Source organism: Coregonus clupeaformis, unplaced genomic scaffold, assembly GCF_020615455.1.
Source record: "Coregonus clupeaformis isolate EN_2021a unplaced genomic scaffold, ASM2061545v1 scaf0157, whole genome shotgun sequence".
NCBI classification, from domain to species: domain Eukaryota; kingdom Metazoa; phylum Chordata; class Actinopteri; order Salmoniformes; family Salmonidae; genus Coregonus; species Coregonus clupeaformis.
This window is the reverse complement of record NW_025533612.1, coordinates 240,761-264,323: the sequence shown is the minus strand read 5'-3', so window position 1 is coordinate 264,323 and position 23,563 is coordinate 240,761. Positions and strand designations below refer to the sequence as shown.

The following is a 23,563-nucleotide window of genomic DNA, read 5'->3' as shown; positions in this document are numbered from 1 at the left end:
GGCCCTATGGCACCCTGTTCCCTACATAGTGCACTACTTTAGACCAGGGCCCTATGGCACCCTGTTCCCTACATAGTGCACTACTTTAGACCAGGGCCCTATGGCACCCTGTTCCCTACATAGTGCACTACTTTAGACCACGGCCCTATGGCACCCTGTTCCCTACATAGTGCACTACTTTAGACCACGGCCCTATGGCACCCTGTTCCCTACATAGTGCACTACTTTAGACCACGGCCCTATGGCACCCTGTTCCCTACATAGTGCACTACTTTAGACCAGGGCCCTATGGCACCCTGTTCCCTACATAGTGCACTACTTTGGACCAGAGCCCCGGGCGCCCTGTTGTGGAAAACCCTCCCCAATAAGGCTGGAGATCAGCAGCAGTGGTGCTCTCTCCAGGAACCCTTAGGTTCTTCACAGGAACGGAGACGATCAAGTCAGTAAGTATGTAGGAAATAGGGTGACATTTTGGGCCATTTTTAATCTGTTCAGGGTTTCCTCCATCAGCCTCCTGGAGCTCTGTGCACACCATCAGATAGAGCATTAAGTCATTGAAATGGTCAGAAAATAAGGTGCTTCTTGTGTTGCCTTGCCTCGTCAGGAGTTCATAAAGGGTGCATCTCCAAGGGCACCAGATTCCCTATAGAGGGGACTACTTTGGGCCCTGGTAGAGTACTGCAGTATGGGACTACTTTGGGCCCTGGTAGAGTACTGCAGTATGGGACTACTTTGGGCCCTGGTAGAGTACTGCAGTATGGGACTACTTTGGGCCCTGGTAGAGTACTGCAGTATGGGACTACTTTGGGCCCTGGTAGAGTACTGCAGTATGGGACTACTTTGGGCCCTGGTAAAGTACTGCAGTATGGGAAAGGTAAAGGGAATCTGGTGCCCTTTGAGAAGCATCATATATATCCTTGCTCAGACGACATTGGTTTAGTTGAGTTGATTCAGTCTGTTATTTCTATAGATGGCCAGGAGACAGGCAGACATATCCACCCTACTGCTCCCTCTGTGTAGTCTACTACTAACATTAAAACAAGTCAATCCTCTGATTCCTCTCAGAACAAACCAATCCTCTGATTCCTCTCAGAACAAACCAATCCTCTGATTCCTCTCAGAACAAACCAATACTCTGATTCCTCTCAGAACAAACCAATCCTCTGATTCCTCTCAGAACAAACCAATCCTCTGATTCCTCTCAGAACAAACCAATCCTCTCATTCCTCTCAGAACAAACCAATCCTCTGATTCCTCTCAGAACAAACCAATCCTCTGATTCCTCTCAGAACAAACCAATCCTCTGATTCCTCTCAGAACAAACCAATACTCTGATTCCTCTCAGAACAAACCAATCCTCTGATTCCTCTCAGAACGGGACACTTGATCCTCTATTATAATGACGGGAACATAAAGAGTTAAAACTATTTAGGATCTTCAGATCTTCAGATGTGGACAGAACATTCAAGTGTTCTCGCCCCAAACCCCTGCTGATAGGCTAGGTGGTTTGGGGAAGTGCTTCCTGTTAGATAAAGAGCTTAGAACGCTAACCAATCACCAGGTGGGGTTGGGGAGGCGGTGCTACCAGGCATGTCCTGATTGGCCAGCCAGCTGACAGGGCCGGGGTGGGTCTATGCTTTGGGACTTCATCAGTTCTTGTCCCTTACAGCTACCCACCCCCCATAATGCACTGCTTCTGATGAACAGGAGTAGTAGTGCACTACGTAGGAGATAGGGTGCCATTTGAGATGCAACCTTGGGTTCATTTAGACAAGGTGCCAGTCAGAAGAGAAGGAGCTTGGCAGGGTCAGTACGCTGACCTTTAACCCCAGACCCTCCGGTCCCCTGACATGGCACCATATTTGGCCCATAGAGAATGATGAGGCCTCTAGGGGCCAATAGGCCATATTAGCGTGGGCAGCACCATTGAGGGCTTCCACCATTTTAATGTTGTCAACTGGGTGGGTCTGATCCCTCCTGGTGACCCTGTTGGAGTCATGTCAAACCGGGTCATCAGGAGGGATTAGCTAATCGTGAAGAAAAAATTGACTACTTTAAAAACTGAGATAGCCTCAATAGCGCTCCCATACTGTCATAGACGCTATAATGGCACAGATACAAAGATGAGTCCTATCTCTGATTTGTCCTGTTTTAACTTGGTACAGGATCCCTTTAAAACAAAGTGCTTCTTCTGAAGACCACTCTTCTAGAGCCGCACCATATGAGCAAAAAATATAATAGCGATATTCTTTAACAAATATTAAGATTTGACTTGTGATAGATCAAAACACGGTTGGAATCAGAGAAATATAATGATTTCTATTAAGAAGTCAAGTGGAACTGCAGCATCATTCTTGTTAGGAACAATGTGTTGACTGCATTTGACCTAACAGACGAGGAACTGTGCTGAGCTTTGTTGTGGGAAGCAGCCGCGAGAGGACAGGGGTGAGAGTCAACTATAAAAACGGACGTTACACGCGGCTGAGTGGTGTTTCAAAATATTGCGATATGGATATTGCACATGTCAATATTGCGATTTTGATTAATTGTGCAGCCCTACTCTGTTCACATTCAAACAGGTCTCATTTACATAACACAAAGGTCATGCTAAAATAGACCTCGAGGTCAATGGTCAAAGTGATTTCCTAGGTCACAAGGGAACTCTCTCAGACAGACTGTCTGGGGGTCTGGTCATCAATAATCAATATTAAATCAATGAATCCTACATTAGTAAGTGCTCCCCGTTGGGATATACAATCAGAGCATAGGGGATAATGCAGTAATATAATATGGGGGTAAGAGCGTCAGGTTAAGGTGCATTACATTACATCTGTGGTCAGGTGGTCTCAACACGGCTGGGCTAGACTAACTTAGCACGCTAACATATTAGGGCAAGTGCTAATGTTTTTCAAGGTCTGGGCTATGTTAGCACGCTAACATATTAGGGCAAGTGCTAATGTTTTTCAAGGTCTGGGCTATGTTAGCACGCTAACATATTAGGGCAAGTGCTAATGTTATTCAAGGTCTGGGCTATGTTAGCACGCTAACATATTAGGGCAAGTGCTAATGTTATTCAAGGTCTGGGCTATGTTAGCACGCTAACATATTAGGGCAAGTGCTAATGTTATTCAAGGTCTGGGCTATGTTAGCACGCTAACATATTAGGGCAAAGTGCTAATGTTATTCAAGGTCTGGGCTATGTTAGCACGCTAACATATTAGGGCAAGTGCTAATGTTATTCAAGGTCTGGGCTATGTTAGCACGCTAACATATTAGGGCAAGTGCTAATGTTATTCAAGGTCTGGGCTATGTTAGCACGCTAACATATTAGGGCAAGTGCTAATGTTATTCAAGGTCTGGGCTATGTTAGCACGCTAACATATTAGGGCAAGTGCTAATGTTATTCAAGGTTTGGGCTATGTTAGCATGCTAACGGATTAGCGGTGCAAATGCTACTGAAGGGTCTGGGCAATGCTAACCCGCGTTCTGGTGGTTAGCGGCACGGCTAACACTAATACATCGTTATTGGTGGTAAACTGGCCTTATTTAGCACACAAAGGCTGCACTCGTTCATTCATTCGTTAGCAATCCTCCTCTTTCGCTCTTCCTCCTCTGACACTTCTAGAGTCCAACACTCTCAGAACTCACCATGAGATCCCTATGGAAACAACCTACACACCCAGCAACCAAACCTTTACACACTAACCATGTCAACCAAACCCAGGCACCGGAACTAACTACCTAGCCAACAGTGTGTGGTAGTGTATCTAAACACACTACCATGGGGGCTGGGCTTTAGGGGGCAGGGGTTATGGGGAGGGGCTTACATACATACGGACTCATGGAGGAAAAACCTCTTATCGTTAAGATCAAATAAAACCACATGACAAAATCAAGGGGCAGGGCAGTGAAACAGATGGCTCTTTCTGAACACCCTGGTGCATTCTGGGAAAGCCTTGTCACGCCTCCTTCGTTAGCGTTCTGTCTGATGGACAGTCGTCAAGGCAACAGGGGTCCTCCTCTGATTGGTTGTCTCTGCTTGCTAAGGCACACGGGGTTGGATGGGCCAGTGGGGGCAGATCCAGAGGCAGGCCAATAGCAGAGGTCGCAGAGCTGCCATTCAGCTGCTGGGCCACGGCCCCCGAGTTAGGCCCCTCCTCCTCGGGCTTGTGGGGGCTGGTGGAGGGGGAGGATGAGGTCTGGAGGAGGGGAGAGAGTTAATGCTTAATTAAAGTTAGTTAGCTACATCTACCTCTCATTAGTAAACAGCCTTCTTTACAAGTGTGTTGAAAAACTTTATAAAGTACACAATGGTTATACAAGAACTGTGATTTGGTGCATAATGTTATTATTTTTATATAAATTGTTACTAAAAGCCACAAACAATCTCATTAAATCATTGTTCAAAACAAAACAGTATTAGGCCTAGTTATTTAAAAAAATCTAGTCTACAAATTATTTTCTAATTGGTAGGCCTGTTTTTGTCTTGTCAAAAATAATCAGATATCAGTTATATTAGACTACCTTTAAAACATCTATATTAAAGCCTTTAAAACATCTATATTAAAGCCTTTAAAAAAATCTATATTAAAGCCGTATCAAGTGTAGGTCATTATTATTTCATCTTCATTATCTGGGGACAATCTTCTATTAGGCTACTTTCAGTTTCCACTAGTTTCCACAAACACTAAGTCATGGCTATATCATTAACATCAAATATTTATCTTCGTTTTTTGGTCTCAAATGAAGGTTAAGGTAAAGGTTAGGCATAAGGTTAGCAGTGTGGTTTAGGTTAGGTTTAAAAGCTGCAATATGTAACTTATTGGGTGACCCGACCAAATTCACAGAAATGTGAGTTCTAGATCTGCCACTCATTGAAAGCCAGTCTAAGAAGCGGTGGATCTGTTCTATGGGCGCTATTTCTGTGCTTCCCGTTCTTAAGTTTCGTATTTTTGGTTATGGAAAATATATTTCACAGCGGTTTAGATGGTACAATGATTCTCTACACTATACTTGCTTGTTTTGTCACCAACTGAAATTAGGCGAAATATTAGAATTTTTGCATCCAGGAAATGGCGGAGCAATTTCTGCGTAGTGCACCTTTAAAATCACAGTTTAAGAAGAGAAATTGTAGAAATAGGTGGACTTTATGACTTTGTGGCAACTAGTGACGACCACTACTTCAATAAGGAAGTGACGGGATTTCACTTAGTACCTATAGTATAACCTGCCTTCACTTAGTAACTATAGTACAGGCTGCCTTCACTTAGTAACTATAGTACAGGCTGCCTTAGTAACTATAGTACAGGCTGCCTTAGTAACTATAGTACAGGCTGCCTTAGTAACTATAGTACAGGCTGCCTTAGTAACTATAGTACAGGCTGCCTTAGTAACTATAGTACAGGCTGCCTTCACTTAGTAACTATAGTATAACCTGCCTTCACTTAGTAACTATAGTACAGGCTGCCTTAGTAACTATAGTACAGGCTGCCTTAGTAACTATAGTACAGGCTGCCTTAGTAACTATAGTACAGGCTGCCTTAGTAACTATAGTACAGGCTGCCTTCACTTAGTAACTATAGTATAACCTGCCTTCACTTAGTAACTATAGTATAACCTGCCTTCACTTAGTAACTATAGTACAGGCTGCCTTCACTTAGTAACTATAGTACAGGCTGCCTTCACATAGTAACTATAGAACAGGCTGCCTTCACATAGTAACTATAGTACAGGCTGCCTTCACTTAGTAACTATAGTATAACCTGCCTTCACTTAGTAACTATAGTATAACCTGCCTTCACTTAGTACCTATAGTACAGGCTGCCTTCACTTAGTAACTATAGTATAACCTGCCTTCACTTAGTACCTATAGTACAGGCTGCCTTCACTTAGTAACTATAGTACAGGCTGCCTTCACTTAGTAACTATAGTACAGGCTGCCTTCACATAGTAACTATAGAACAGGCTGCCTTCACATAGTAACTATAGTACAGGCTGCCTTCACTTAGTAACTATAGTACAGGCTGCCTTCACTTAGTAACTATAGTATAACCTGCCTTCACTTAGTAACTATAGTATAACCTACCTTCACTTAGTACCTATAGTACAGGCTGCCTTCACTTAGTAACTATAGTATAACCTGCCTTCACTTAGTACCTATAGTATAACCTGCCTTCACTTAGTACCTATAGTACAGGCTGCCTTCACTTAGTAACTATAGTACAGGCTGCCTTAGTAACTATAGTATAACCTGCCTTCACTTAGTACCTATAGTACAGGCTGCCTTCACTTAGTAACTATAGTACAGGCTGCCTTCACTTAGTAACTATAGTACAGGCTGACTTCACTTAGTAACTATAGTACAGGCTGCCTTCACTTAGTAACTATAGTACAGGCTGCCTTAGTAACTATAGTATAACCTGCCTTCACTTAGTACCTATAGTACAGGCTGCCTTCACTTAGTAACTATAGTACAGGCTGCCTTCACTTAGTAACTATAGTACAGGCTGCCTTAGTAACTATAGTATAACCTGCCTTCACTTAGTACCTATAGTACAGGCTGCCTTCACTTAGTAACTATAGTACAGGCTGCCTTCACTTAATAACTATAGTACAGGCTGCCTTCACTTAGTAACTATAGTACAGGCTGCCTTAGTAACTATAGTACAGGCTGCCTTCACTTAGTAACTATAGTACAGGCTGCCTTCACTTAGTAACTATAGTACAGGCTGACTTCACTTAGTAACTATAGTACAGGCTGCCTTCACTTAGTAACTATAGTACAGGCTGCCTTCACTTAGTAACTATAGTACAGGCTGCCTTCACTTAGTAACTATAGTACAGGCTGCCTTCACTTAGTAACTATAGTACAGGCTGCCTTAGTAACTATAGTACAGGCTGCCTTAGTAACTATAGTACAGGCTGCCTTAGTAACTATAGTACAGGCTGCCTTAGTAACTATAGTATAACCTGCCTTCACTTAGTAACTATAGTATAACCTGCCTTCACTTAGTAACTATAGTACAGGCTGCCTTCACTTAGTAACTATAGTACAGGCTGCCTTAGTAACTATAGTACAGGCTGCCTTCACTTAGTAACTATAGTACAGGCTGCCTTCACTTAGTAACTATAGTACAGGCTGCCTTCACTTAGTAACTATAGTACAGGCTGCCTTCACATAGTAACTATAGTACAGGCTGCCTTCACATAGTAACTATAATACAGGCTGCCTTCACATAGTAACTATAGTACAGGCTGCCTTCACTTATTAACTATAGTACAGGCTGCCTTCACTTAGTAACTATAGTACAGGCTGCCTTCACTTAGTAACTATAGTATAACCTGCCTTCACTTAGTAACTATAGTATAACCTGCCTTCACTTAGTACCTACAGTACAGGCTGCCTTCACTTAGTAACTATAGTATAACCTGCCTTCACTTAGTACCTATAGTATAACCTGCCTTCACTTAGTACCTATAGTACAGGCTGCCTTCACTTAGTAACTATAGTACAGGCTGCATTCACTTAGTAACTATAGTACAGGCTGCCTTAGTAACTATAGTACAGGCTGCCTTAGTAACTATAGTACAGGCTGCCTTCACTTAGTAACTATAGTACAGGCAGCCTTCACTTAGTAACTATAGTACAGGCAGCCTTCACTTAGTAACTATAGTACAGGCAGCCTTCACTTAGTAACTATAGTACAGGCTGCCTTCACTTAGTAACTATAGTACAGGCTGCCTTCACTTAGTAACTATAGTACAGGCTGCCTTAGTAACTATAGTACAGGCTGCCTTAGTAACTATAGTACAGGCTGCCTTAGTAACTATAGTACAGGCTGCCTTAGTAACTATAGTACAGGCTGCCTTCACTTAGTAACTATAGTATAACCTGCCTTCACTTAGTAACTATAGTACAGGCTGCCTTAGTAACTATAGTACAGGCTGCCTTAGTAACTATAGTACAGGCTGCCTTAGTAACTATAGTACAGGCTGCCTTAGTAACTATAGTACAGGCTGCCTTCACTTAGTAACTATAGTATAACCTGCCTTCACTTAGTAACTAGAGTATAACCTGCCTTCACTTAGTAACTATAGTACAGGCTGCCTTCACTTAGTAACTATAGTACAGGCTGCCTTCACATAGTAACTATAGAACAGGCTGCCTTCACATAGTAACTATAGTACAGGCTGCCTTCACTTAGTAACTATAGTATAACCTGCCTTCACTTATTAACTATAGTATAACCTGCCTTCACTTAGTACCTATAGTACAGGCTGCCTTCACTTAGTAACTATAGTATAACCTGCCTTCACTTAGTACCTATAGTATAACCTGCCTTCACTTAGTACCTATAGTACAGGCTGCCTTCACTTAGTAACTATAGTATAACCTGCCTTCACTTAGTACCTATAGTACAGGCTGCCTTAGTAACTATAGCACAGGCTGCCTTCACTTAGTAACTATAGTACAGGCTTCCTTCACTTAGTAACTATAGTACAGGCTGCCTTCACTTAGTAACTATAGTACAGGCTGCCTTCACTTAGTAACTATAGTACAGGCTGCCTTCACTTAGTAACTATAGTACAGGCTGCCTTCACTTAGTAACTATAGTACAGGCTGCCTTAGTAACTATAGTACAGGCTGCCTTAGTAACTATAGTATAACCTGCCTTCACTTAGTAACTATAGTATAACCTGCCTTCACTTAGTAACTATAGTACAGGCTGCCTTCACTTAGTAACTATAGTACAGGCTGCCTTAGTAACTATAGTACAGGCTGCCTTCACTTAGTAACTATAGTACAGGCTGCCTTCACTTAGTAACTATAGTACAGGCTGCCTTCACATAGTAACTATAGAACAGGCTGCCTTCACATAGTAACTATAGTACAGGCTGCCTTCACTTAGTAACTATAGTACAGGCTGCCTTCACTTAGTAACTATAGTATAACCTGCCTTCACTTAGTAACTATAGTATAACCTGCCTTCACTTAGTACCTATAGTACAGGCTGCCTTCACTTAGTAACTATAGTATAACCTGCCTTCACTTAGTACCTATAGTATAACCTGCCTTCACTTAGTACCTATAGTACAGGCTGCCTTCACTTAGTAACTATAGTACAGGCTGCCTTCACTTAGTAACTATAGTACAGGCTGCCTTCACTTAGTAACTATAGTACAGGCTGCCTTAGTAACTATAGTACAGGCTGCCTTCACTTAGTAACTATAGTACAGGCTGCCTTCACTTAGTAACTATAGTACAGGCTGCCTTCACTTAGTAACTATAGTACAGGCTGCCTTCACTTAGTAACTATAGTACAGGCTGCCTTCACTTAGTAACTATAGTACAGGCTGCCTTCACTTAGTAACTATAGTACAGGCTGCCTTAGTAACTATAGTACAGGCTGCCTTAGTAACTATAGTACAGGCTGCCTTAGTAACTATAGTACAGGCTGCCTTCACTTAGTAACTATAGTATAACCTGCCTTCACATAGTAACTATAGAACAGGCTGCCTTCACTTAGTAACTATAGTATAACCTGCCTTCACTTAGTAACTTTAGTACAGGCTGCCTTCACTTAGTAACTATAGTACAGGCTGCCTTAGTAACTATAGTACAGGCTGCCTTCACTTAGTAACTATAGTACAGGCTGCCTTCACATAGTAACTATAGTACAGGCTGCCTTCACATAGTAACTATAGTACAGGCTGCCTTCACTTAGTAACTATAGTACAGGCTGCCTTCACTTAGTAACTATAGTACAGGCTGCCTTCACTTAGTAACTATAGTATAACCTGCCTTCACTTAGTAACTATAGTATAACCTGCCTTCACTTAGTACCTACAGTACAGGCTGCCTTCACTTAGTAACTATAGTATAACCTGCCTTCACTTAGTACCTATAGTATAACCTGCCTTCACTTAGTACCTATAGTACAGGCTGCCTTCACTTAGTACCTATAGTACAGGCTGCCTTCACTTAGTAACTATAGTACAGGCTGCCTTAGTAACTATAGTACAGGCTGCCTTAGTAACTATAGTACAGGCTGCCTTCACTTAGTAACTATAGTACAGGCAGCCTTCACTTAGTAACTATAGTACAGGCTGCCTTCACTTAGTAACTATAGTACAGGCTGCCTTCACTTAGTAACTATAGTACAGGCTGCCTTCACATAGTAACTATAGAACAGGCTGCCTTCACATAGTAACTATAGTACAGGCTGCCTTCACTTAGTAACTATAGTACAGGCTGCCTTCACTTAGTAACTATAGTACAGGCTGCCTTCACTTAGTAACTATAGTACAGGCTGCCTTCACTTAGTAACTATAGTACAGGCTGCCTTCACTTAGTAACTATAGTACAGGCTGCCTTCACTTAGTAACTATAGTACAGGCTGCCTTCACTTAGTAACTATAGTACAGGCTTCCTTCACTTAGTAACTATAGTACAGGCTGCCTTCACTTAGTAACTATAGTACAGGCTGCCTTCACTTAGTAACTATAGTACAGGCTGCCTTCACTTAGTAACTATAGTACAGGCTGCCTTCACTTAGTAACTATAGTACAGGCTGCCTTCACTTAGTAACTATAGTACAGGCTGCCTTCACTTAGAACTATAGTACAGGCTGCCTTAACTTAGTAACTATAGTACAGGCTGCCTTCACTTAGTAACTATAGTATAACCTGCCTTCACTTAGTAACTATAGTATAACCTGCCTTCACTTAGTACCTACAGTACAGGCTGCCTTCACTTAGTAACTATAGTATAACCTGCCTTCACTTAGTACCTATAGTATAACCTGCCTTCACTTAGTACCTATAGTACAGGCTGCCTTCACTTAGTAACTATAGTACAGGCTGCCTTCACTTAGTAACTATAGTACAGGCTGCCTTAGTAACTATAGTACAGGCTGCCTTCACTTAGTAACTATAGTACAGGCTGCCTTCACTTAGTAACTATAGTACAGGCAGCCTTCACTTAGTAACTATAGTACAGGCAGCCTTCACTTAGTAACTATAGTACAGGCAGCCTTCACTTAGTAACTATAGTACAGGCTGCCTTCACTTAGTAACTATAGTACAGGCTGCCTTCACTTAGTAACTATAGTACAGGCTGCCTTCACTTAGTAACTATAGTACAGGCTGCCTTCACTTAGTAACTATAGTACAGGCTGCCTTAGTAACTATAGTACAGGCTGCCTTAGTAACTATAGTACAGGCTGCCTTAGTAACTATAGTACAGGCTGCCTTAGTAACTATAGTACAGGCTGCCTTCACTTAGTAACTATAGTATAACCTGCCTTCACTTAGTAACTATAGTACAGGCTGCCTTAGTAACTATAGTACAGGCTGCCTTAGTAACTATAGTACAGGCTGCCTTAGTAACTATAGTACAGGCTGCCTTCACTTAGTAACTATAGTATAACCTGCCTTCACTTAGTAACTATAGTATAACCTGCCTTCACTTAGTAACTATAGTACAGGCTTCCTTCACTTAGTAACTATAGTACAGGCTGCCTTCACATAGTAACTATAGAACAGGCTGCCTTCACATAGTAACTATAGTACAGGCTGCCTTCACTTAGTAACTATAGTATAACCTGCCTTCACTTAGTAACTATAGTATAACCTGCCTTCACTTAGTACCTATAGTACAGGCTGCCTTCACTTAGTACCTATAGTATAACCTGCCTTCACTTAGTACCTATAGTACAGGCTGCCTTCACTTAGTAACTATAGTATAACCTGCCTTCACTTAGTACCTATAGTACAGGCTGCCTTAGTAACTATAGTACAGGCTGCCTTCACTTAGTAACTATAGTACAGGCTTCCTTCACTTAGTAACTATAGTACAGGCAGCCTTCACTTAGTAACTATAGTACAGGCTTCCTTCACATAGTAACTATAGTACAGGCTGCCTTCACATAGTAACTATAGTACAGGCTGCCTTCACATAGTAACTATAATACAGGCTGCCTTCACATAGTAACTATAGTACAGGCTGCCTTCACTTATTAACTATAGTACAGGCTGCCTTCACTTAGTAACTATAGTACAGGCTGCCTTCACTTAGTAACTATAGTATAACCTGCCTTCACTTAGTAACTGTAGTACAGGCTGCCTTCACTTAGTAACTATAGTACAGGCTGCCTTCACTTAGTAACTATAGTACAGGCTGCCTTAGTAACTATAGTACAGGCTGCCTTCACTTAGTAACTATAGTACAGGCTGCCTTCACTTAGTAACTATAGTATAACCTGCCTTCACTTATTAACTATAGTACAGGCTGCCTTCACTTAGTAACTATAGTACAGGCTTCCTTCACATAGTAACTATAGAACAGGCTGCCTTCACATAGTAACTATAGTACAGGCTGCCTTCACTTAGTAACTATAGTACAGGCTGCCTTCACTTAGTAACTATAGTATAACCTGCCTTCACTTAGTAACTATAGTATAACCTGCCTTCACTTAGTACCTATAGTACAGGCTGCCTTCACTTAGTAACTATAGTATAACCTGCCTTCACTTAGTACCTATAGTATAACCTGCCTTCACTTAGTACCTATAGTACAGGCTGCCTTCACTTAGTAACTATAGTACAGGCTGCCTTCACTTAGTAACTATAGTACAGGCTGCCTTCACTTAGTAACTATAGTACAGGCTGCCTTAGTAACTATAGTACAGGCTGCCTTCACTTAGTAACTATAGTACAGGCTGCCTTCACTTAGTAACTATAGTACAGGCTGCCTTCACTTAGTAACTATAGTACAGGCTGCCTTCACTTAGTAACTATAGTACAGGCTGCCTTAGTAACTATAGTACAGGCTGCCTTAGTAACTATAGTACAGGCTGCCTTAGTAACTATAGTACAGGCTGCCTTAGTAACTATAGTACAGGCTGCCTTAGTAACTATAGTACAGGCTGCCTTCACTTAGTAACTATAGTACAGGCTGCCTTCACTTAGTAACTATAGTACAGGCTGCCTTCAAATAGTAACTATAGAACAGGCTGCCTTCACTTAGTAACTATAGTATAACCTGCCTTCACTTAGTAACTATAGTATAACCTGCCTTCACTTAGTAACTATAGTACAGGCTGCCTTCACTTAGTAACTATAGTACAGGCTGCCTTAGTAACTATAGTACAGGCTGCCTTCACTTAGTAACTATAGTACAGGCTGCCTTCAAATAGTAACTATAGAACAGGCTGCCTTCACTTAGTAACTATAGTATAACCTGCCTTCACTTAGTAACTATAGTACAGGCTGCCTTCACTTAGTAACTATAGTACAGGCTGCCTTAGTAACTATAGTACAGGCTGCCTTCACTTAGTAACTATAGTACAGGCTGCCTTCACATAGTAACTATAGTACAGGCTGCCTTCACTTAGTAACTATAGTACAGGCTGCCTTCACATAGTAACTATAGTACAGGCTGCCTTCACATAGTAACTATAGTACAGGCTGCCTTCACTTAGTAACTATAGTACAGGCTGCCTTCACTTAGTAACTATAGTACAGGCTGCCTTCACTTAGTAACTATAGTATAACCTGCCTTCACTTAGTAACTATAGTATAACCTGCCTTCACTTAGTACCTACAGTACAGGCTGCCTTCACTTAGTAACTATAGTATAACCTGCCTTCACTTAGTACCTATAGTATAACCTGCCTTCACTTAGTACCTATAGTACAGGCTGCCTTCACTTAGTAACTATAGTACAGGCTGCCTTCACTTAGTAACTATAGTACAGGCTGCCTTAGTAACTATAGTACAGGCTGCCTTAGTAACTATAGTACAGGCTGCCTTCACTTAGTAACTATAGTACAGGCTGCCTTCACTTAGTAACTATAGTACAGGCAGCCTTCACTTAGTAACTATAGTACAGGCAGCCTTCACTTAGTAACTATAGTACAGGCTGCCTTCACTTAGTAACTATAGTACAGGCTGCCTTCACTTAGTAACTATAGTACAGGCTGCCTTCACATAGTAACTATAGAACAGGCTGCCTTCACATAGTAACTATAGTACAGGCTGCCTTCACTTAGTAACTATAGTACAGGCTGCCTTCACTTAGTAACTATAGTACAGGCTGCCTTCACTTAGTAACTATAGTACAGGCTGCCTTCACTTAGTAACTATAGTACAGGCTGCCTTCACTTAGTAACTATAGTACAGGCTGCCTTCACTTAGTAACTATAGTACAGGCTGCCTTAGTAACTATAGTACAGGCTGCCTTAGTAACTATAGTACAGGCTGCCTTCACTTAGTAACTATAGTACAGGCTGCCTTCACTTAGTAACTATAGTACAGGCTGCCTTCACGTAGTAACTATTTTTTATTTTATTTTTTTATTTCACCTTTATTTAACCAGGTAAACCAGTTGAGAACAAGTTCTCATTTACAACTGCGACCTGGCCAAGATAAAGCAAAGCAGTGCGATAAAAACAACAACACAGAGTTACATATGGGGTAAAACAAAACAAAGTCAAAAATACAACAGAAATACATATAATATACAGTGTGCAAATTTAGCAAGTTATGGAGGTAAGGCAATAAAATAGGCTATAGTGCAAAATAATTACAATTAGTATTAACACTGGAATGATAGATGTGCAAGAGATGATGTGCAAATAGAGATACTGGGGTACAAATGAGCAAAATAAATAACAATATAGGGATGAGGTAGTTGGGCGGGCTAATTTCAGATGGGCTGTGTACAGGTGCAGTGATCGGTAAGGTGCTCTGACAACTGATGCTTAAAGTTAGTGAGGGAGATAAGTGTCTCCAGCTTCAGAGATTTTTGCAATTTGTTCCAGTCATTGGCAGCAGAGAACTGGAAGGAATTGCGGCCAAAGGAGGTGTTGGCTTTGGGGATGACCAGTGAGATATACCCGCTGGTGCGCGGGTGGGTGTTGCTATGGTGACCAATGAGCTAAGATAAGGCGGGGATTTGCCTAGCAGTGATTTATAGATGGCCTGGAGCCAGTGGGTTTGGCGACGAATATGTAGTGAGGACCAGCCAACAAGAGCGTACAGGTCACAGTGGTGGGTAGTGTATGGGGCTTTGGAGACAAAACGGATGGCACTGTGATAGACTACATCCAATTTGCTGAGTAGAGTGTTGGAGGCTATTTTGTAAATGACATCGCCGAAGTCAAGGATCGGTAGGATAGTCAGTTTTACGAGGGCATGTTTAGCAGCATGAGTGAAGAAGGCTTTGTTGCGAAATAGGAAACCGATTCTAGATTTAACTTTGGATTGGAGATTCTTAATGTGAGTCTGGAAGGAGAGTAGTAGTAGTAACTATAGTACAGGCTGCCTTCACTTAGTAACTATAGTATAACCTGCCTTCACTTAGTAACTATAGTACAGGCTGCCTTCACTTAGTAACTATAGTACAGGCTGCCTTCACTTAGTAACTATAGTACAGGCTGCCTTAGTAACTATAGTACAGGCTGCCTTCACTTAGTAACTATAGTACAGGCTGCCTTCACTTAGTAACTATAGTACAGGCAGCCTTCACTTAGTAACTATAGTACAGGCAGCCTTCACTTAGTAACTATAGTACAGGCAGCCTTCACTTAGTAACTATAGTACAGGCTGCCTTCACTTAGTAACTATAGTACAGGCTGCCTTCACTTAGTAACTATAGTACAGGCTGCCTTCACTTAGTAACTATAGTACAGGCTGCCTTCACTTAGTAACTATAGTACAGGCTGCCTTAGTAACTATAGTACAGGCTGCCTTAGTAACTATAGTACAGGCTGCCTTAGTAACTATAGTACAGGCTGCCTTAGTAACTATAGTACAGGCTGCCTTCACTTAGTAACTATAGTATAACCTGCCTTCACTTAGTAACTATAGTACAGGCTGCCTTAGTAACTATAGTACAGGCTGCCTTAGTAACTATAGTACAGGCTGCCTTAGTAACTATAGTACAGGCTGCCTTCACTTAGTAACTATAGTATAACCTGCCTTCACTTAGTAACTATAGTATAACCTGCCTTCACTTAGTAACTATAGTACAGGCTTCCTTCACTTAGTAACTATAGTACAGGCTGCCTTCACATAGTAACTATAGAACAGGCTGCCTTCACATAGTAACTATAGTACAGGCTGCCTTCACTTAGTAACTATAGTATAACCTGCCTTCACTTAGTAACTATAGTATAACCTGCCTTCACTTAGTACCTATAGTACAGGCTGCCTTCACTTAGTACCTATAGTATAACCTGCCTTCACTTAGTACCTATAGTACAGGCTGCCTTCACTTAGTAACTATAGTATAACCTGCCTTCACTTAGTACCTATAGTACAGGCTGCCTTAGTAACTATAGTACAGGCTGCCTTCACTTAGTAACTATAGTACAGGCTTCCTTCACTTAGTAACTATAGTACAGGCAGCCTTCACTTAGTAACTATAGTACAGGCTTCCTTCACATAGTAACTATAGTACAGGCTGCCTTCACATAGTAACTATAGTACAGGCTGCCTTCACATAGTAACTATAATACAGGCTGCCTTCACATAGTAACTATAGTACAGGCTGCCTTCACTTATTAACTATAGTACAGGCTGCCTTCACTTAGTAACTATAGTACAGGCTGCCTTCACTTAGTAACTATAGTATAACCTGCCTTCACTTAGTAACTGTAGTACAGGCTGCCTTCACTTAGTAACTATAGTACAGGCTGCCTTCACTTAGTAACTATAGTACAGGCTGCCTTAGTAACTATAGTACAGGCTGCCTTCACTTAGTAACTATAGTACAGGCTGCCTTCACTTAGTAACTATAGTATAACCTGCCTTCACTTAGTAACTATAGTACAGGCTGCCTTCACTTAGTAACTATAGTACAGGCTTCCTTCACATAGTAACTATAGAACAGGCTGCCTTCACATAGTAACTATAGTACAGGCTGCCTTCACTTAGTAACTATAGTACAGGCTGCCTTCACTTAGTAACTATAGTATAACCTGCCTTCACTTAGTAACTATAGTATAACCTGCCTTCACTTAGTACCTATAGTACAGGCTGCCTTCACTTAGTAACTATAGTATAACCTGCCTTCACTTAGTACCTATAGTATAACCTGCCTTCACTTAGTACCTATAGTACAGGCTGCCTTCACTTAGTAACTATAGTACAGGCTGCCTTCACTTAGTAACTATAGTACAGGCTGCCTTCACTTAGTAACTATAGTACAGGCTGCCTTAGTAACTATAGTACAGGCTGCCTTCACTTAGTAACTATAGTACAGGCTGCCTTCACTTAGTAACTATAGTACAGGCTGCCTTCACTTAGTAACTATAGTACAGGCTGCCTTCACTTAGTAACTATAGTACAGGCTGCCTTAGTAACTATAGTACAGGCTGCCTTAGTAACTATAGTACAGGCTGCCTTAGTAACTATAGTACAGGCTGCCTTAGTAACTATAGTACAGGCTGCCTTAGTAACTATAGTACAGGCTGCCTTCACTTAGTAACTATAGTACAGGCTGCCTTCACTTAGTAACTATAGTACAGGCTGCCTTCAAATAGTAACTATAGAACAGGCTGCCTTCACTTAGTAACTATAGTATAACCTGCCTTCACTTAGTAACTATAGTATAACCTGCCTTCACTTAGTAACTATAGTACAGGCTGCCTTCACTTAGTAACTATAGTACAGGCTGCCTTAGTAACTATAGTACAGGCTGCCTTCACTTAGTAACTATAGTACAGGCTGCCTTCAAATAGTAACTATAGAACAGGCTGCCTTCACTTAGTAACTATAGTATAACCTGCCTTCACTTAGTAACTATAGTACAGGCTGCCTTCACTTAGTAACTATAGTACAGGCTGCCTTAGTAACTATAGTACAGGCTGCCTTCACTTAGTAACTATAGTACAGGCTGCCTTCACATAGTAACTATAGTACAGGCTGCCTTCACTTAGTAACTATAGTACAGGCTGCCTTCACATAGTAACTATAGTACAGGCTGCCTTCACATAGTAACTATAGTACAGGCTGCCTTCACTTAGTAACTATAGTACAGGCTGCCTTCACTTAGTAACTATAGTACAGGCTGCCTTCACTTAGTAACTATAGTATAACCTGCCTTCACTTAGTAACTATAGTATAACCTGCCTTCACTTAGTACCTACAGTACAGGCTGCCTTCACTTAGTAACTATAGTATAACCTGCCTTCACTTAGTACCTATAGTATAACCTGCCTTCACTTAGTACCTATAGTACAGGCTGCCTTCACTTAGTAACTATAGTACAGGCTGCCTTCACTTAGTAACTATAGTACAGGCTGCCTTAGTAACTATAGTACAGGCTGCCTTAGTAACTATAGTACAGGCTGCCTTCACTTAGTAACTATAGTACAGGCTGCCTTCACTTAGTAACTATAGTACAGGCAGCCTTCACTTAGTAACTATAGTACAGGCAGCCTTCACTTAGTAACTATAGTACAGGCTGCCTTCACTTAGTAACTATAGTACAGGCTGCCTTCACTTAGTAACTATAGTACAGGCTGCCTTCACATAGTAACTATAGAACAGGCTGCCTTCACATAGTAACTATAGTACAGGCTGCCTTCACTTAGTAACTATAGTACAGGCTGCCTTCACTTAGTAACTATAGTACAGGCTGCCTTCACTTAGTAACTATAGTACAGGCTGCCTTCACTTAGTAACTATAGTACAGGCTGCCTTCACTTAGTAACTATAGTACAGGCTGCCTTAGTAACTATAGTACAGGCTGCCTTAGTAACTATAGTACAGGCTGCCTTAGTAACTATAGTACAGGCTGCCTTCACTTAGTAACTATAGTACAGGCTGCCTTCACTTAGTAACTATAGTACAGGCTGCCTTCACGTAGTAACTATTTTTTATTTTATTTTTTTATTTCACCTTTATTTAACCAGGTAAACCAGTTGAGAACAAGTTCTCATTTACAACTGCGACCTGGCCAAGATAAAAGCAAAGCAGTGCGATAAAAACAACAACACAGAGTTACATATGGGGTAAAACAAAACAAAGTCAAAAATACAACAGAAATACATATAATATACAGTGTGCAAATTTAGCAAGTTATGGAGGTAAGGCAATAAAATAGGCTATAGTGCAAAATAATTACAATTAGTATTAACACTGGAATGATAGATGTGCAAGAGATGATGTGCAAATAGAGATACTGGGGTACAAATGAGCAAAATAAATAACAATATAGGGATGAGGTAGTTGGGCGGGCTAATTTCAGATGGGCTGTGTACAGGTGCAGTGATCGGTAAGGTGCTCTGACAACTGATGCTTAAAGTTAGTGAGGGAGATAAGTGTCTCCAGCTTCAGAGATTTTTGCAATTTGTTCCAGTCATTGGCAGCAGAGAACTGGAAGGAATTGCGGCCAAAGGAGGTGTTGGCTTTGGGGATGACCAGTGAGATATACCCGCTGGTGCTGCGGGTGGGTGTTGCTATGGTGACCAATGAGCTAAGATAAGGCGGGGATTTGCCTAGCAGTGATTTATAGATGGCCTGGAGCCAGTGGGTTTGGCGACGAATATGTAGTGAGGACCAGCCAACAAGAGCGTACAGGTCACAGTGGTGGGTAGTGTATGGGGCTTTGGAGACAAAACGGATGGCACTGTGATAGACTACATCCAATTTGCTGAGTAGAGTGTTGGAGGCTATTTTGTAAATGACATCGCCGAAGTCAAGGATCGGTAGGATAGTCAGTTTTACGAGGGCATGTTTAGCAGCATGAGTGAAGAAGGCTTTGTTGCGAAATAGGAAACCGATTCTAGATTTAACTTTGGATTGGAGATTCTTAATGTGAGTCTGGAAGGAGAGTAGTAGTAGTAACTATAGTACAGGCTGCCTTCACTTAGTAACTATAGTATAACCTGCCTTCACTTAGTAACTATAGTACAGGCTGCCTTCACTTAGTAACTATAGTACAGGCTGCCTTCACTTAGTAACTATAGTACAGGCTGCCTTCACTTAGTAACTATAGTACAGGCTGCCTTCACTTAGTAACTATAGTATAACCTGCCTTCACTTAGTAACTATAGTACAGGCTGCCTTCACTTAGTAACTATAGTACAGGCTGCCTTCACTTAGTAACTATAGTATAACCTGCCTTCACTTAGTAACTATAGTACAGGCTGCCTTCACTTAGTAACTATAGTACAGGCTGCCTTCACTTAGTAACTATAGTACAGGCTGCCTTCACTTAGTAACTATAGTACAGGCTGCCTTCACTTAGTAACTATAGTATAACCTGCCTTCACTTAGTAACTATAGTACAGGCTGCCTTCACTTAGTAACTATAGTACAGGCTGCCTTCACTTAGTAACTATAGTACAGGCTGCCTTCACTTAGTAACTATAGTACAGGCTGCCTTCACTTAGTAACTATAGTACAGGCTGCCTTCACTTAGTAACTATAGTACAGGCTGCCTTCACTTAGTAACTATAGTACAGGCTGCCTTCACTTAGTAACTATAGTACAGGCTGCCTTAGTAACTATAGTACAGGCTGCCTTAGTAACTATAGTACAGGCTGTATTCACTTAGTAACTATAGTACAGGCTGCCTTAGTAACTATAGTACAGGCTGCCTTCACTTAGTAACTATAGTACAGGCTGCCTTCACTTAGTAACTATAGTATAACCTGCCTTCACTTAGTAACTATAGTACAGGCTGCCTTCACTTAGTAACTATAGTACAGGCTGCCTTCACTTAGTAACTATAGTAATAACCTGCCTTCACTTAGTAACTATAGTATAACCTGCCTTCACTTAGTAACTATAGTATAACCTGCCTTCACTTAGTACCTATAGTACAGGCTGCCTTCACTTAGTAACTATAGTAATAACCTGCCTTCACTTAGTAACTATAGTACAGGCTGCCTTCACTTAGTAACTATAGTACAGGCTGCCTTCACTTAGTAACTATAGTACAGGCTGCCTTCACTTAGTAACTATAGTATAACCAGCCTTCACTTAGTAACTATAGTACAGGCTGCCTTCACTTAGTAACTATAGTATAACCTGCCTTCACTTAGTAACTATAATATAACCTGCCTTCACTTAGTAACTATAGTACAGGCTGCCTTCACTTAGTAACTATAGTACAGGCTGCCTTCACTTAGTAACTATAGTACAGGCTGCCTTCACTTAGTAACTATAGTACAGGCTGCCTTCACTTAGTAACTATAGTACAGGCTGCCTTCACTTAGTAACTATAGTACAGGCTGCCTTCACTTAGTAACTATAGTATAACCTGCCTTCACTTAGTAACTATAGTATAACCTGCCTTCACTTAGTAACTATAGTACAGACTGCCTTCACTTAGTAACTATAGTACAGGCTGCCTTCACTTAGTAACTATAGTACAGGCTGCCTTCACTTAGTAACTATAGTACAGGCTGCCTTCACTTAGTAACTATAGTACAGGCTGCCTTAGTAACTATAGTACAGGCTGCCTTCACTTAGTAACTATAGTATAACCTGCCTTCACTTAGTAACTATAGTACAGGCTGCCTTCACTTAGTAACTATAGTACAGGCTGCCTTCACTTAGTAACTATAGTACAGGCTGCCTTCACTTAGTAACTATAGTACAGGCTGCCTTCACTTAGTAACTATAGTACTGGCTGCCTTCACTTAGTAAATATAGTACAGGCTGCCTTCACTTAGTAAATATAGTACAGGCTGCCTTCACTTAGTAACTATAGTATAACCTGCCTTCACTTAGTAACTATAGTATAACCTGCCTTCACTTAGTACCTATAGTACAGGCTGCCTTCACTTAGTACCTATAGTACAGGCTGCCTTCACTTAGTAACTATAGTACAGGCTGCCTTCACTTAGTAACTATAGTACAGGCTGCCTTAGTAACTATAGTACAGGCTGCCTTCACTTAGTAACTATAGTATAACCTGCCTTCACTTAGTAACTATAGTACAGGCTGCCTTCACTTAGTAGCTATAGTATAACCTGCCTTCACTTAGTAACTATAGTACAGGCTGCCTTCACTTAGTAACTATAGTATAACCTGCCTTCACTTAGTAACTATAGTACAGGCTGCCTTCACTTAGTAACTATAGTACAGGCTGCCTTCACTTAGTAACTATAGTACAGGCTGCCTTCACTTAGTAACTATAGTACAGGCTGCCTTCACTTAGTAACTATAGTATAACCTGCCTTCACTTAGTAACTATAGTACAGGCTGCCTTCACTTAGTAACTATAGTATAAACTGCCTTCACTTAGTAACTATAGTATAACCTGCCTTCACTTAGTACCTATAGTACAGGCTGCCTTCACTTAGTACCTATAGTACAGGCTGCCTTCACTTAGTAACTATAGTACAGGCTGCCTTCACTTAGTAACTATAGTACAGGCTGCCTTAGTAACTATAGTACAGGCTGCCTTCACTTAGTAACTATAGTATAACCTGCCTTCACTTAGTAACTATAGTACAGGCTGCCTTCACTTAGTAACTATAGTATAACCTGCCTTCACTTAGTAACTATAGTATAACCTGCCTTCACTTAGTAACTATAGTACAACCTGCCTTCACTTAGTAACTATAGTACAGGCTGCCTTCACTTAGTAACTATAGTATAACCTGCCTTCACTTAGTAACTATAGTATAACCTTCCTTCACTTAGTACAGGCTGCCTTCACTTAGTAACTATAGTATAACCTGCCTTCACTTAGTAACTATAGTACAGGCTGCCTTCACTTAGTAACTATAGTACAGGCTGCCTTCACTTAGTAACTATAGTACAGGCTGCCTTCACTTAGTAACTATAGTACAGGCTGCCTTCACTTAGTAACTATAGTACAGGCTGCCTTCACTTAGTAACTATAGTATAACCTGCCTTCACTTAGTAACTATAGTACAGGCTGCCTTCACTTAGTAACTATAGTACAGGCTGCCTTCACTTAGTAACTATAGTACAGGCTGCCTTCACTTAGTAACTATAGTACAGGCTGCCTTCACTTAGTAACTATAGTACAGGCTGCCTTCACTTAGTAACTATAGTATAACCTGCCTTCACTTAGTAACTATAGTATAACCTGCCTTCACTTAGTAACTATAGTACAGGCTGCCTTCACTTAGTAACTATAGTACAGGCTGCCTTCACTTAGTAACTATAGTACAGGCTGCCTTCACTTAGTAACTATAGTACAGGCTTCCTTCACTTAGTAACTATAGTATAACCTGCCTTCACTTAGTAACTATAGTATAACCTGCCTTCACTTAGTAACTATAGTACAGGCTGCCTTCACTTAGTAACTATAGTACAGGCTGCCTTCACTTAGTAACTATAGTATAACCTGCCTTCACTTAGTAACTATAGTATAACCTGCCTTCACTTAGTAACTATAGTATAACCTGCCTTCACTTAGTAACTATAGTACAGGCTGCCTTCACTTAGTAACTATAGTACAGGCTGCCTTCACTTAGTAACTATAGTACAGGCTGCCTTCACTTAGTAACTATAGTACAGGCTGCCTTCACTTAGTAACTATAGTACAGGCTGCCTTCACTTAGTAACTATA

At 41.1% G+C, this 23,563-nt stretch overlaps 1 protein-coding gene across 1 annotated transcript in view; it reads right to left on the bottom strand.

Moving 5' to 3' along the window:
* Positions 1-1,422: 1,422 nt before the first annotated feature.
* LOC121546642 (constitutive coactivator of PPAR-gamma-like protein 2) overlaps positions 1,423-23,563 on the bottom strand; it is a 105,846-nt gene continuing 83,705 nt past the window's right edge. The window contains exon 10 of the mRNA XM_045213816.1: positions 1,423-4,199. Coding sequence (XP_045069751.1) covers positions 3,960-4,199 — 240 coding nt within the window. The 3' untranslated portion in view covers positions 1,423-3,959. The remainder of the gene's footprint in view (positions 4,200-23,563) is intronic.